Source organism: Panicum virgatum, chromosome 7K (genome assembly GCF_016808335.1).
Source record: "Panicum virgatum strain AP13 chromosome 7K, P.virgatum_v5, whole genome shotgun sequence".
Taxonomy (NCBI): domain Eukaryota; kingdom Viridiplantae; phylum Streptophyta; class Magnoliopsida; order Poales; family Poaceae; genus Panicum; species Panicum virgatum.
In genome coordinates, this window is record NC_053142.1 from 7,098,390 (window position 1) to 7,113,581 (window position 15,192).

Consider the following 15,192-nt stretch of genomic DNA (forward strand, 5'->3'; position numbering starts at 1 on the left):
AATGCGTCTCTACCTGCCCCAGCAGCTCCAGGCGTTGTTTTGCACTGCGGCGCATAGTATTTTGTTCTTGCGCACGGCCAGATTACCCTGTGTTCTGATGTTCCTCATGAATAGACCAGATTACCCTGTATTTTGACGTTTCTCATGAATAAAGGTCTTTGACGTTCGGCCAGATTACCGTTTGTTTTGACGTTCCTCATGAATAAAGATGGACCAAATTACCCTGTATTTTGACGTTTCTCATGAATAAAGGTCTCTGATGTTTGCGCTGCCGTGTTTTCTCTTTCGCCACTGGCGGTCCGTGAATCGGGCTTTCGCATCAGCACGTGCCGAGGGTTCCTCGACTGCACCTTGCTCTAGTTCTGATTCGGGGGTTAGAACCCATCGCAGAGCCCCCAAGCGTTCCTCCGCGGTCGAGCCGCCCGCTGATTGCTTTTTGGCTGAATCAGGGTGCTCGGATCGAGTGTCGAAGGGTAGACCGAGCGGAACCCTGTCGCCTCCCATACGTAGGCTTATTCTACAGATGATGCATTCGTGACTTTCTCGAAAATAAATGAAAAGGTGATAACAATGTTGCTACAAGCAATTAAACTAAAAAGAACCTCTTCAGTTTGTCATATACAAAATGGATTGGCCATGCAGATGTGAGATCCTCGTTTGCTGCACGTCAAACTTTCACATCAAAATTACGCACGCCGCATGCTAACCACACCAGACAAGCACTCTTTACACATCAAATACCTAGAGGGGTAAAAAGGGGGAAACAAGAAAAGAACTGCACAACGCACACTCTGGGAGGGCCCGGCTTCTTACATTGGGCGTAACATTTTTTAAGCACATACTGACATAAGAGCACATTCCATGAGATACAATAACCCCTCTCTTCCTCAAACGACGAATTGTATATCATGATCGATGTGTAGTGCACTATGAGCAGCCCAAACATTTACTTACTGGGCCTAGGAACTCCAGGAAGCTTGATGATTGTGGGGGACTCTGTTCCTCAGTTTTTGAAGGCAGGTGTCTGAGGAATGCCCTAACAGCACCTGCCACCCCGTCTTCAGATTCCATGGCTTTAGACAGCTCCACAGCCTTCTCTTTCACCTGAAATTTCATGGGGTATTTATTCATTACATTCAAGGGTGGATGAGTCTCCTCTAACTACTTCCATCTGACGCGGTCACAGATGTGTGGGCCAAGTGTGTCAACATCACAAGAAAGTTAAATCAGAACCCGTGCCCGTGCTACTCAACACTAGGCTACTAGTGAAATAACACATCCAACACTACTTTTATGTGGCATAGGGACTCTAATTGTAGTTTGCACGTGTGTATTCCAACCTGTCCCACGTCAATTGCCAAGAGATAAAGCTGTTGGCACCAAAATATACTAAATGTTTGTGATACATGCTAGAATTGAAGAATTTATATTCTATCACGAAACAGAAACCATGTTATGCAACACATGTCATGACTTTCTTCTTGTTAAGCTTAACCCCCATCGGAAATTAATGGTGGGGGGCATAATATTTAAGGTGCAGCAACCCTCGCTCATTAGACTAGTTATTTGGGTTGGGTCAGGCCCGAGGCCTTTATTGGTTGTGGGCTCCAGGAGACTCGGGCCTGGTGGTTCTTGCTATCTATCTCAGTATCAAGTCGCAGGGAAAAACAGCAATATCAAGAAAACAATTTATGCTCTCTAGCCCAAAAATTGCATAACTTACCGCTGGTTCAAGCATGAACTTTATAGCATCAACCAATTTCTGCAAACCAAATTGATCAACTGGAATTGGTGGAGGCCCTAGCCCTCTTGCGTGCACCCGATCGCCCCAGAAAGGTTGGTCACCGAAGAAAGGTACAATAGTTGTAGGACACTGCAAAGTCAGACACTAACATGAACAACTAAATTAAGTACAAGAAATCTCTTACAGTACTAGTGTGCAGCAAGAAAGGTGTTTTAAACATATGCCTGATTCCATCCTATTCCAAACATAGGCTGAAAGGCAAGTGGTGGTAGTTTAAAATGTCGCCCTCTTCTCAACATGTGTTTGCATCAAGGATTGCCCGGATACGCGGATACGGATACCGGTACGCGATACGGGGATACTCTGATACGCCATTTTTCCAAAAACAAGGATACGGAGATACGCCAATATATATAAAAAATAAAAATAAATAAAAGTTTCAGGAACTAGAATGTGAGAAAATAGAAGTTCCAGCGACTATAATGCGTCATAAACTCATATATTCATATGTTCTATAATTATTAGAGAAGGGAAGGGGCAAAGGAAAAAAGAACCAACCTTATCTTACCTGTTCGTCTGTTCCACGAATGGATGTCGATCGTCTTCTTCCCCAACCTCCGGCACTCTCTCTCTCTCTTTCTCTGTGTAGCGGCCAACTCCGGCGGCCGCGGCGGCTCCTCTCCCTCTCCGGAGGCCGCGGCTCATCCTCTCCCTCTCTAGCGGCCGCGCGGGCCGTCCAGAGGCGCGCTCTGGCGGCCGTGGCAGCCCGCCAGCGGCGAGCTCCAACAGCGCAGCACCACCCTAAATAGTGCTTTAACAGATGTGCGGGCCTCTGTCTGGACAGGCCGCGCAGCCGCTGGAGCAATAGGAGGCATGGACGGGTGGGCGGGCGGAGGTGATGGCAAGGGAGCGACGAGCGATGGGGAAGGAGCAGGAGGAGGCACGGACGGGTGGCCGGGCGGCGGTGACGGCAAGGGAGCGATGAGCAGCGGGGAAGGAGCAGGAGGAGGCGTGGGCGGGTGGCCGAGCGGCGGTGACAGCAAGGGAGCCGTGCGAGGCTGCTGCGGGCCTGCGGCTGCGCGAGTGGGGATGAGAGGGTGGCACAGCTGAACGGAGGACCTTTATACGAAGCGATTGAGTGGTGGTGTTAGGGTTTGAAGGTATCGGACAGGTATCCACAGGTATCCCACGAGTATCCGATTTATTTTTATTATTAGAAAATACCTAAATAGTCCGATACTTACGGGATACGTATCCGGGAGTATCTGTGGAGTACGGGTATCCGATACGGTATCCAATACCGGTACGTGAGTTTTGCGAAGTATCCACGTATCATAGGTGTGAACCACTTCCAGAGCCAGAACAAAAAGTCTGTTGTCCAGTGAAACTTACAAGAACAAATTCGAACAAACTATTGTGCATAGAACTAAAGACGTGGAGAGAGCGCTTACTGCCGCTTTAAGACCAGCAGCTGTAGTTCCAGCACCACCATGATGCACCTATGTAGGCAGGGGGGAAAAAGAGTAAAGCATAAACCTCCACTCAAATCTTAAGTAGCACAAAGTCACCCTCAAAGTATCAAATGTGAATTTGCTGTCACTATAATTAAAATTTTACAAGGTAAGACAACAAGCTAAAAGGGAGATGTTCAAAAAGTTCAAGAAGTGGCTTACCACTGCCTTACACTGCAGAAAAAGCCAGTCGTGAGGGCAGTTGTCCAGTAGATATACAAAATCTTTTGGTTCTGCCACTGCCAAAAATTCTGAATTCTGTTAGAATAGAATCTGAATATATGCCAGGCAAAAAACCGCAAAACAAACTAAGGATAGGAACTTACAGGTCCCAAGGCCACCCCAGCCTTTGTTAATGATACCTCTCTGTCCAGTAATTTCCAGTGCTTTGACAATAATTTCAGTCATCTTTTGTGGCTCTTGAACTGGCTAGTATATCAGGAGAAAAGACAAATCAAATGCCAGAAAGTTGTTAAGGGGAAACCCTGAGAAGATATTGACAGACGCACAGAGCCCCTATCACTATTTTCATTCATTCAAGTATATAATTAACTTTGTAGCTTATCCATATGCAAGCTTATAGCTTATCCATATGCATGCTTATAGAAGATATAATCAAGTAACACGTATTTATACATAAAACAATCAATGGCAATGTTCAAAAAGGCGCTAGGCGGTTTCTAGGCGGTGACCCACCGCCTAGAGCCTAGGCGAGCCTAAGCGAGCCTAGGCGTTTCAAGGCGGTTTGCTAGGCGGTGCCATATACATACTTATACCTTGTCATATACATCATATACCTCTAAAAAAACAGAGGACAATTAAGCCTTGAGTTAAAAAATAAGCCAATCAAAGCAGCCCAACAACCCAGCAGCCCAACAGCCCACCTTATCCCCTCCCCTCTCCTCCGGCCCATCCGGCCCAGCAGCCCAACAGCCCACCTTATCCCCTCCCCTCTCCTCCTCTCGTTCCCCTTCCGGTCTTCCCGACGCCCCTGCCTCCGCTCGTTCCCGACGCCGCCGCCGCTGCCTCCTCTGCGCCTCTGCTGCCGGCCTTCCTCCTCCTCCTCCGCGCCTGCCCCTACCTCCTCCTCCTCCTCCTCCTCCTCCTCCTCCTCCTCCGCCGCCGCCGCCGCCCGTCCCCTGCTTTCTCCTCCTCCGCCGGCGCTCGTCCCTGCCTCCTTCTCCTCCCTCTGCCTCCTCCCTCGCCGGCGCCGACGAGCTGGCGCCGCCTAGGGGTCCGCCTACCCCCATAGGCCAGGCGGGAACCCCTCGCCTAGAGCCTAGTCGCGCCTAGGCGCCCGCCTAATTCCGCCTTTTTGAACCGTGATCAATGGTAGCAGTAGTTCATATGCAATCACTTTTTATAATGATATATTGGAACACAGATTTGGAATGAATGGAATACTACAGATCTAGAGATGTTCATGTCACGTAAGTATTTGAGGAGAAAATCACAAAGTTCTGACATACTAGCTGGCAAAGGGTGTTCAGGGGTGATAGCACAAACTAATCCATTAGCAAAAATTAGTCTCTGGTGTCAAAACATGAACCATGCCTCAGACCGCATAATAGGCTTAGTAGCTATCAAAATTGGCTGTTTTTGAACTCAGCATTTTTGGACAAGTCATCTAAATAAATTGAGCTTAAAATTTGAAGTGAATACTTCTGTTGCACAAGGATTCTAGACTTTGTACCAAAATCATTCATTTACATTCACATATAAATGCTACCAAAGGACTACAAAGCTCCAAATGGATAAACTGCACTCTTTTAGTTATCATAACTAGTGAACATAGCATTTAAGATGCTGCTATGCAGTAAAACAGCTAAGGGTGCCTATGGTACAAGCACTGTCAATGGCATTAGGATATAATTTACAAAATACGTCATATTCAAGTAACCCTATTTAGACAAGAAGAATTAAGTACAAACCACATACACAAGTGCAAGTCAAAGAAAATTGCCAGCGTGTCTAGAATACTTTAATACAATGAATTAAACAATACAGTCAATCAGATCAAATAAGATTATAATTTGTATAAATTGAAAATAAAGACAGGTTAGCTGATCTTACAAGGCTACCAAAACCAACATATATGGGCTTGTCACCAGCTTCAAGCCATTTCACAAGTGGTTCAGGAGGCACATAATTGGAAGCCAGATCAAGGAAGCAAAATCCAACAACATCAATCTTGGGGCCCCAATCTGCACTTCGATATATGAAAATTATATTGAGATGCTGACCCATTCAAAAGTTAAAAAAAATGCTAGAGGCTAAACCATAATATACAAATGTAACACAAAATGTTTTGACAATAAGCTACTACACTAGTGCATCATGTCTCCTTTAAAATTAACTATGTGGGAAAGCTCCTCACAATACAGTTAAACAAGTAATTTTTCATGTTATACTTCAAATGACAGTTCACAGAAATTTTAGACTCCTGAAAACTACAGGCAATTATGAAGTTACTAACCAACCAGTTAGGCAGTCATAACTGAGTAACTGACGCATGCTCTCATATAATAAGAAGTCCACAAGAGCGCTCCCATAAGTCATTCAGAAGCTCAGGCACATTACTCCTCTAGTGCCATGAACAGTTAGGTTCTTCACTTACGCAAAATTTGTAATGTAATGTAAGGTAAGTTCCTTTTCAGTTAAACCAACTAGCACATGTGTTTACTCTCTTCAGAAACCCTGACTCTCCTATGACAATCTTTTCTATTCATTGCCGCTATGGTCTTGCAAGTGACAACATAGCTCAAAAGAGTGGCAGATGGATGAATGATGACCATGATCGCACCAGCATCAGGACGGCACCAAGGCGTGGCTAAGGAGTTGAGCATGTGCCACGGGGTCGAAGCACAAGATCGAGAGAAAGTTGGGAAGGAGGGAGTTCTATTTCCTTTCTTCAGCAACAACATTGCCATGTCTCTTATTAACGACCATAGTCTAAAGATAGGAGTTTGGAACCAGCAAAAGATATACTAATTTAGAAACATAGTTCCTGACTCATATAGACCAAATCAAGATGAAGTCCATTGAAGATAAACTACTAGCCATGTGAGCCACTGCTAGACATCAAGATGAAGTCTCTTGGCTGACATCTGGCTATGGCACCATGTACCACGATATGGTGCTGTGGGGCTCCGCCATTGAGCTTGAAGCCTACTATAACATCTCCATGACATGAAGTCTATCCTATTTACTCATGGTGATGGTGATAGCTCTGTCCAAAGAAAAATACATTTGTAAGTTGTAACAGTGGCTGACCCACATCACTCTGTGTAGATTGGATAACTGATTTGATCAATGACATATGGGTCTGGTAATAACATCACTTTACCATCCATATTAAGATCCACTTCATGCAAAGAGTCTTTTTTTGACATATAGCATTTTTTTCAGAATAGATCTTCAAGATTTTAACACCTACTAATAGATTAGCTGCCACCAGAAAGAGATCCAAGTTCAGAGTTCAGACCCACATGCTTTGACAACTAATATGGGAAAAGAATGACCAGTTAATTGTACAAATTTCAGCTCAAGCCAATAGATATGGCAAACCTTTTGGTTTGGGGACTAGATGAGGACTCCAAATGTATCCATGAGGAATGTCATTGCCAGAACCCTGTGCGCCACTTAGGTATGTTACAGGGCGCAGCTTCAACTTTTTCTTTCTAAATTCATTTATCATATCTCTTATTCCAAGCCAAATCATTGAGTCCACAATTTGATATGAAAGCTGCACATGGAGAAATAATTGTAAAGGCAACATATCAAATCAGATAGTCATCAAGATCATCCAATCAAGTATGTATGCTCTAGAAAATGCCTTTGGCTAGTGAGTTTGGGCTTGCTTTCCATTGCATAAGAAATAATTGTAAAGGCAAAGTATCAAATCAGATATTGTCACCAAGATCATCCAATCAAGTATGTATGCTCAAGAAAGTGCCTTTGGTTAATGAGTTTGAGCTTGCTTTTTATCACAGAAGCTTTTCATTGATTTACTGAATTTTAGCAAAAGTTTGCATCATTACATTGATCTGATATCCAGTTTGATATCAGTTGCACACTGACAAGACTGGTCTAACAAACAACATTTAACAACGTAGGATAACATATCATGAGATGATAGTAGATACCTAGATGATTCGGTTATTCACCGATACCTAAACAGTTTCTGAACAGATCAACTTAGTTCTTTTGATTTGTGGATTAATAAAGAGAATGGAATTTGCATGATGATAAAGCATTGGGATGACTATTATGATTATTCTCCTCGTGAATTTTCCATTTCCAATCATTTAGGAAGGTCCAGACCATTTGGGAGACGAGAGGAAGTCAAGTAAAAGTACTATTTTTCCCCAAAGCTAATAAGTAAAACAATGTAAACTTACTCGATATCCGGCAGATTGCTTGACACGAGAAAGAGGATGAGGAAATTCACTAGTTGGCCTGAATAAACAGCACAAGTTAGAACTGCAAATACCATAGAAGATCTGTACTCTTTAAAGAAAAAGCAGGATAACAGAGACTCACGTCCATGGCATGGTAAAGAATATATGAATTGGTACTTTTAGTGCTTCCGCCACATGCGTATGTCCTGAACAACAATCATGATTATAATTCAAATTAGTGAACTAATATAGGTCTTGATCACAAGAACAAAAATACGCTGGAAGGAGACAATCAAGTCGCAGCATGTAGAATTAACTGTAACATTGATTTTAATGGAACCTGTTTGCATTATATGACATAGACTTCAAGCTAAAAAGATTTTGCTTGTAGTACTTTTGAGAAACTGATTGCCTTCTAGAGTTGGACTGAACAACTAAGAAAAAAAAATAAAGTGTCACAGAAAGCTGGCTCATAAAGAGGTACTATGGCCTGAGCCCTCCTAAACGCTATGGCTGGGCAGTGTCTTTTCGTCCAACCTGAATGTTGCTTTTGCCGGCCTGGCCAACGCACCACATGATCAGGTCTCAGCAAATTTAAGCTTGCCTGAAGTGAAACTGATAGGACGATTTTTCTCTTGCAATCATTATGTGATTTTCTACATGAATAGTCAGACTATGCTTTTCTTCTCTATTGTAAACCAAGCCAAAGAAAGAAATGGAGGGACCTCTACAAGAAATATGAAAAGGAAAAACATGACTTTACAGATGATAAGTGTCGCTATATAATGTGTCAAAGGGAAAGATCAGCATACTACAGATGAATAAAGGAAATAATCAATCTACGGTAGAATCATCTTAAGTCAAAAATGTATAACTAACTGTCACATGCAGAATCTATCTCAAGAACTTTTTCTTTCCTTCAATTGGGGATTGTCTCTAGTGCTGGTTACAGTTATAATAAATGAAATAGATTTCGATAATCGGGAAAGAAAACAAAGCAAGATGCAAAGAACCTTTAAAATAAATGAGATATACTGACCATAAGCAGGTGGGTTCGCAATAATTGCATCTACTTTGAAAGGAATGCCAGTGTCAGGATCAGGATCCTTGCATGCGGGCAGCAAAGAAAATATTATTTCTTTAATCTGTTTTCTTTGAATAGCAATTTCTGATGGTCCCGAAGGTAGGAATCCTTTATTCTTCACCATGTCTGCTCAAATTATGAACGTATCAAATATATTATCTTAAAATAATGTAAAAACTCGGAAAAACTTGTTAAAAATCATACATTCAGCAAGTACTTTGGGATCTCCACCAAGCGGGTAAAACTCCAGGCCAGCTGTTAGTACAAACTCCTTAAAGTTGGCATGAGTTGCCAATCGCACACGGTGCCCATAATCCTGCAACAAAAATCAGAAATAACAAATGCTGGCATTCAGCTGCAAGAAGCACAAAGCTAACCTGAATTAACACAGAGAGAGCGAGACAGCACCAGAGACAGAGAACTGGATTGATAAAAAGTTTCAACAATGACTGACCTGTAAGCGTTTTCCTATAGCAACAAATGGTTGCACATCTCCTCGTGTACCCACAATAAGTATAACAATTTGCATAGGAGGCCTGTATGGTATGTCTGTTCCATCCAATGATTCGTCAACAGCAACTTCAGTATAACCATCCTCTGTCCCACAAGCTGCAGCTGGTTCCAAACCACTTGGTACATCAACAACCACAGTTCCATCATCCTTTACTGTAGCAATCCGATTTAGCATTTTGAGCTGCATGAGGTGGACCAAAGGTAAGGAAACAAAAAGATCATGAAAAAATGAGCAGAAAGCTGTCATCTTCCTACTAGGAAGCCTTTAACTTTTTCAGGAGTACATTGCAGTCTTACTTATGACTTCCTCATCAGTTCCAAATAGACATTGCATTAATTTTAAAACATACTGGGAATTAAAAGACAAAAAAAATCTCAAAAGAAACGGATAAATAGGAGCCCTGAGATATATCCACCTTCTTTTTTATTGGAATCCTTTCATCAAATAACTGTTTAGCAGGATCATCAGCTGGATTGCTTTGCCGGCGACGCTCAGTTCTGGACCTTTCCAAATTTGATGGGCCTGCAGTTTCATTGGTTATTTCATCATTCTTAATCACCCCTGGCATGGTACTTGCTCTATGGAGGCCTCTGTCATCTACTGGGAAAACAAAAGATAGTCATGTTAGCAAAAAGAAAAATAGATAGCAATTATCATCACTAACTATAAAGAATGAAGACAAAATTGTACCAACAAAAACTACAATAGTACAGATCAGTCGAATGCCAACCCCAAACATAGGTTTGGCTGTGGTTTAAAGTTTTCTGCAGCAAGCCATTCTTAATAGTTGATATCAACTAAATCATACTTAGTTATACTTGATTCACTGAAACTGAGTGCAATGCTGATTGTCAATATAACCCAGTTCTAGTAAGGTCAACTCATTGATCACACCTAAATACAAAAAATAAATAAATAAATCAATGCAATCCACTAAAGTTTGATCACCTCAGATCTCAATAGACATGACCTCTTAAGCATAGCAGACCAAGACAACAATACAATGTCCAACATGCAAGATCCTGTCAACCTAAATGAATCTAAAACAACATGCCAGCATGTGATAGCACCTAATTTTGAAGGTTCCCTCTGACTTATCTGTAGCTGGTACCAGGAAAGAAGAAACGAAGTGTTCCTCTCCACGCTTCTTGAGCACAATTTTTCACATACCATTATTAATAATCATTTTTAAACTAAAGCATGATGGATCGAAGGTCCAGCAAAGTTCAATTTCAGGTAGCAGTGTAAATTTAAGACATTTCTTAAAATCGCCAGCATTGGTGTAAGGAAAAAAAAATCTATATCTCAACAGCTTGTCAATATAGAGACTATGGATGATTTTCTTGAAAGGTGAAGAGACAACTGCAGTTGCCATTTGCCAAAGATTCTAAACCGACCACTTCAGTCCAAGATATATACAGAAGGAAATGTTGGCCCCATTTCCACAGCTTATGATTGAGCAGAACCTGCCTATTGGAAAACTGGTGAAACGCACACCCCAATTATTCTGCTTATTTGGTTCATCCTCAGATTTTGCTTGCTAATAAACTGTTGCTGAATCCTGTTATTTTGGATTTTTAATCTGAGAAGCTAAAAAATAAGAGGTGACAAACAGGGAGTTATCTTCTAGTTTGATAAGCAATAATGTTATTCACAGTTCTCAGAGATATAGCCAGAAAGCACAAACCATGAAAACCTGACAAATCCTCACCGAAATACACAAAATACTAAAATTACATATTTTTTGACCGCTCATTTGGGGTGTAACCGGAATACTAAAAAAATAAGGGCGGGCCTGGTGCAGCGGTAGAGCCTACCGTCTGTAACCGGAAGGTCCCGGGTTCGAGCCCCAGCCTCTGCACATTTGTGTGGGTAAGGCTTGTGGCTTAAAAACAACCCTTCCCCAGACCCCGCACAGTGCGGGAAGCCTACGCCACTGGGTACGCCCTTTTTTCAATGCTCTAATAAGAATGTGCATGCCTAACCATGGAGCATGTAATATCTAGGCCGCTGACTTCATTTCAACAAGCCATAAGCCTAGAAAACAACCGTAAAATGACTACCATGGGAAATGGCACATTTATGTGTCTGGCATGTTTCAGCAAGTCATAAAACTTTAAGCAAGACTAAACAGAACAAGATATCCAATGTTGCAACCTAACAGTTAGATTGTGTGACCAACAGAGACAACATCAAAGAAGCTACTAGCATAAAGCAAAACCTGTCTGCCAATGTGTATGAATGCGGAGTAATCCAGTTGTGCTAAAGCGGAGACGGGACAAAGCCGAAGCGGCCCCTGCCCCGCGCGCAGCACACCCTGGGGCGGCGGGGCGAAACCCCGGAGCCCCCACCCGACAGAAGCAGCACCGAAACCCCACGAGGCAGGAGGACCGGAGAGCGGAGGACGCGCGAGATCACCTGCGGAGGATGACCCCGCGGCCGGGGGGCTACTCCTCGTGCGGTCCCCGTTGGAAGCAGAGGGCGCCGGCTCCTCCCCTCCTGCCGCTCCCGCGACGCCGCTGCCGCTCCCCTCGGTCGCCATTTATAGACGACCCGCCCCCACCGACCGACCGGCGGAGGAGGCTCCTTCTCGCGAGCCGCCGCCTCTGCTGCTGCGGCTGCGCGCCGCCAGATCCACGCGCTCGGCGGGTGAATATGCTTGGCTTGGGCTTGGCTCCCTCCCTGGCTTGTGCGGCCGGAATTGGAATTCGCTGGCCGTGCGCCGCGGCGGAAAGCGGAGCGGGGAGAGGAGAGAGCGAAGCAAAGCGGCCGATGCGATGCCTGCAGCTCAGCACTCAAGATGCAATGGGGACCCGAAACCCGACTACCCGACGGGTTTTGGGGCTGTTCGGCTGGTCTGTTCTGGTTTCTCTCGGCTTGTCTTGGCTTATTTCCTCTCACACAATACTATTTATTCTACCAACTGAACATTATTCATTCTGCCAGCCGAACAGCCTCTTTACCCGATAAAAAGACGGGTATGGAATGAGTTTTCTATCCGTGAGTATGCTATTGGGCAAAATCTTGTACTCGTCGGATATGACAGGTACGAGTGCAGATATATACTACCCATACCCATTTACCCACGGATAAGAAATATCCGCACAAAAGTCAAGCTATCCTAAGTGCCTAACTCATTTTAACATATATGGCCCATGAATTTGGCCCAAATCCAATTAATTCTTCCTAGTATATATATTGTTGAACTCTCCTTTAAATCTTACTCCACACTCACTCCAATTTTAATTTGAAATGAATTATTTTTTATATGAATATGTGATATTTATATGTAACTCTCGGTATGCTTTTCGGGTACGGGTTACCCGTCGGGTATAAATTACTCGCCGGGTACGGGTACAGAAGCATTTTCCTACCTGTGTACGGGTACGGGTAACCCGACGAGTAAAATTTAGTTTTAGGGGCTGTTCGGCTGGTCTGTTCTAGGCTTCTCTCGACTTGTCTTGGCTTATTTCCTCTCACACAATACTATTTATTCTACCAACCGAACATTATTCATTCTGCCAGCCGAACAGCCCCTTAGCAGGTACAAGTATAGGTGGCTACTACCCGATAGGTATATACCTGTTGCCATCTCGACTCAGCACCCGCTCTTCTCCCCCTCTCCCTCTCTCCGCGCCTGCTTCGCTGTGATTATTTTTGCTTTTTTTGTTTACGTCTTTCCTTTTTTTGCCTTTATTATTTTCTGCCTTTTTTCTCGTCCCAACGACTCAACCTGAGGTGTGAGCTGTGGAAATAATAAAAAAGACAACTCGTAAATGGCCGTATCCTTTTCCGTTTCCCCGGCGGCGGAATCATTGTGTCGTGGGCGAGAGAGAGCGAGCAGGTGTGTGTTTAGGGGTCCAACTTCACTGACTTGAAGAAGCGAAGGCACAACAATGAACAGTGATCTGAGTCTGGATGAACAGTGATCCCTACCGTAAATCACTGTAGCAGGGTACTGTAGCAATCAATCCTGGCCGTCCATCTCAGATCGGGCGGCCGGAAATACACCGAAAGTCACCGCTACAGTGTTCCCCTGGCTTGCCTTCAGCAAGTCAGGGGATCCCGATTGTGTGTTTAGATCCCTAAAAAACCACTCCAAAATTCAAACTTTCTATCACATCTTCATCACATCAAAATATTAAATATAGCAAATGACTCATGTATGGAGTACTAAATGTAGGTAAATAAAAAAACTAATTGCATAGTTTTGATATACGTTGCGAGACGAATCTTTTGAGCCTATTTAGGTCATGGTAGGACAATATTTACCACAAACAAATGAAATGTGCTACAGTGTGCTACAATATATGATGTGACTTTTCGCATCCTTTTTCACTCCATCTAAACACAGCCCAGAGGGAGCGCAGGTGGTGGCGGCGGCGGTGGCACGTTGACCGCTTGCCCCGATGCTGCCTGCGTGTGCCCTGGGCAGGTGGTGCGGTGGCGAGGGCAGTTTTTTTGAAAAGTTGACGAGGGCAGTTTGGAATGCGTTTTTTTACCATCGGTTGAACGGATTTTAGGCCCATTCCAAACGCAGGCGCGGCTGCTGAGCAAAAGTGGCTACCGTATTGTGCTAAAAAAATTCAGAGAAATAATAGCTATTACTCCCTCTGTCTCTTATTAAACATCATTTTTTTTATTTTCGTGCCACAAATTTAACTAGATTTATAGAAAATACGTGCAACATTTGTATCTCCAAATAAATTTATTAAAAAACTAGATTTAAAGTTCTATCTAATAATATCAATCATGTATCATAAATATTAATATTATTTTATCTAAAATTAATCAAAGTTATTTCTCGGAAAGCGAGAACGACAGATATTTAGGGACAGAGGGAGTAGTACGCAGCAAAAGTAGCAACCGTTTTTCTAAAATTCACTAGAATAATGTAAAGGTCTTCTTGCAGCCTAAAATTATTTTTTTCGAAAAGGTTCCTATCAAACACATATAACAGCCGTTTCGTTTTTCGGAGAATCAAACTTTCTAAACTTTGGCCACCTGTATCTGTTCTTTCTAGCCTTGGAAACACATAAATTGAATTGTCCTTAATGATGACTTTGTTATAATATATTTTGCTATGAATTTATTATATATGATGGGTAACATTTGTTGATAGAACGAGTATGGGAGGGCTTTGTATGGCCAGTGTGTGCATGGGAGCTTGGGGGGTGGGGATCTATATAAGCCACGTTACTTCTATTTTTATTACCAGATTATCAGTGTCCTCTAAAACCCATCCGTCCATGTATCATCTCCTCACCCTCCACTAGCATCAACCATAATGATCATAATCCTCCACTAGCATCACACATAATTATCATAACTCGAGCGCCACTACTGATGGCTTTTCAGCTCATCGTCTGAGTTCTCTACTCCCTTCAACTATAAAAGGCACCCCCAACCTCTTAGAGTTTATCAAAAAAAAAAAACTCTCTCCGCAGCAACGCACTGGGAAGCACCTAGTGTCAATTGTTCTTGACGACAAGAGGGAATTAAAACTCCATGTTCTCATATGGGCATGCGGATGTAACTCTTGATGTTCTGTTTGATTGTTTGTAGTTGCAGATAAAAGTTACCACACGCAATGTTGATGCTGATGTCTACAAGTTTAGTATTTTCTTGTCTATTTTCTATTAGGTACTACCTACAACTTCAATGATCCCTTACAGATACCCTTGTTTTGTTTTCCAAGAAACGACTTATTTTCTATAATAAATATTAGCTTACGATATTAATTAACATGTATAGTATGTATAGGCTCCCAGACCCCGCACAGTGCGGGAAGCCTACGGCACTGGTACGTTTTTTTTATAGTATGTATAGGCTACATTGACAATTTTTGGGTTGTCTATGTGCGGAGGTCAAGCGTTTCAAGCGTGCATACCTTGGGCAAAATCACGGTACAGCTAATACGATAGAAACAAATTTGAGTG

General features: G+C 43.0%; 1 protein-coding gene across 2 annotated transcripts; it reads right to left on the reverse strand.

Moving 5' to 3' along the window:
- Positions 1 to 577: 577 nt before the first annotated feature.
- LOC120639697 (sterol 3-beta-glucosyltransferase UGT80A2-like) lies at positions 578 to 12,046 on the reverse strand. Of its 2 annotated transcripts, none has more exons than XM_039915575.1 (14): positions 11,672 to 12,046; positions 9,669 to 9,850; positions 9,194 to 9,433; positions 8,944 to 9,055; positions 8,695 to 8,865; positions 7,798 to 7,861; positions 7,656 to 7,713; positions 6,823 to 7,000; positions 5,329 to 5,459; positions 3,582 to 3,684; positions 3,418 to 3,494; positions 3,196 to 3,243; positions 1,724 to 1,873; positions 578 to 1,104 (listed from the first exon to the last, which is right to left on the reverse strand). In XM_039915575.1, exons 1-14 carry the CDS (start codon positions 11,793 to 11,795, stop codon positions 928 to 930), a joined length of 1,815 nt encoding a protein of 604 aa, XP_039771509.1. In that variant the 5' UTR covers positions 11,796 to 12,046; the 3' UTR covers positions 578 to 927. The 2 variants fall into 2 exon arrangements, with proteins under 2 accessions (XP_039771509.1, XP_039771508.1); XM_039915574.1 differs by having other exon boundaries at positions 9,669 to 9,853.
- Positions 12,047 to 15,192: the final 3,146 nt, after the last annotated feature.

Excerpts from the sequence above, each read along its gene's own strand:
- LOC120639697 (XM_039915574.1), bottom strand. The coding sequence starts at position 11,795 with ATGGCGACCGAGGGGAGCGGCAGCGGCGTCGCGGGAGCGGCAGGAGGG. Across the intron at positions 3,685-5,328 it reads ATGTTGGTTTTGGTAGCCTT|CCAGTTCAAGAGCCACAAAA; the intron begins GTAAGATCAGCT and ends CTGATATACTAG. Across the intron at positions 1,105-1,723 it reads AGTTCATGCTTGAACCAGCG|GTGAAAGAGAAGGCTGTGGA; the intron begins GTAAGTTATGCA and ends ATGAAATTTCAG.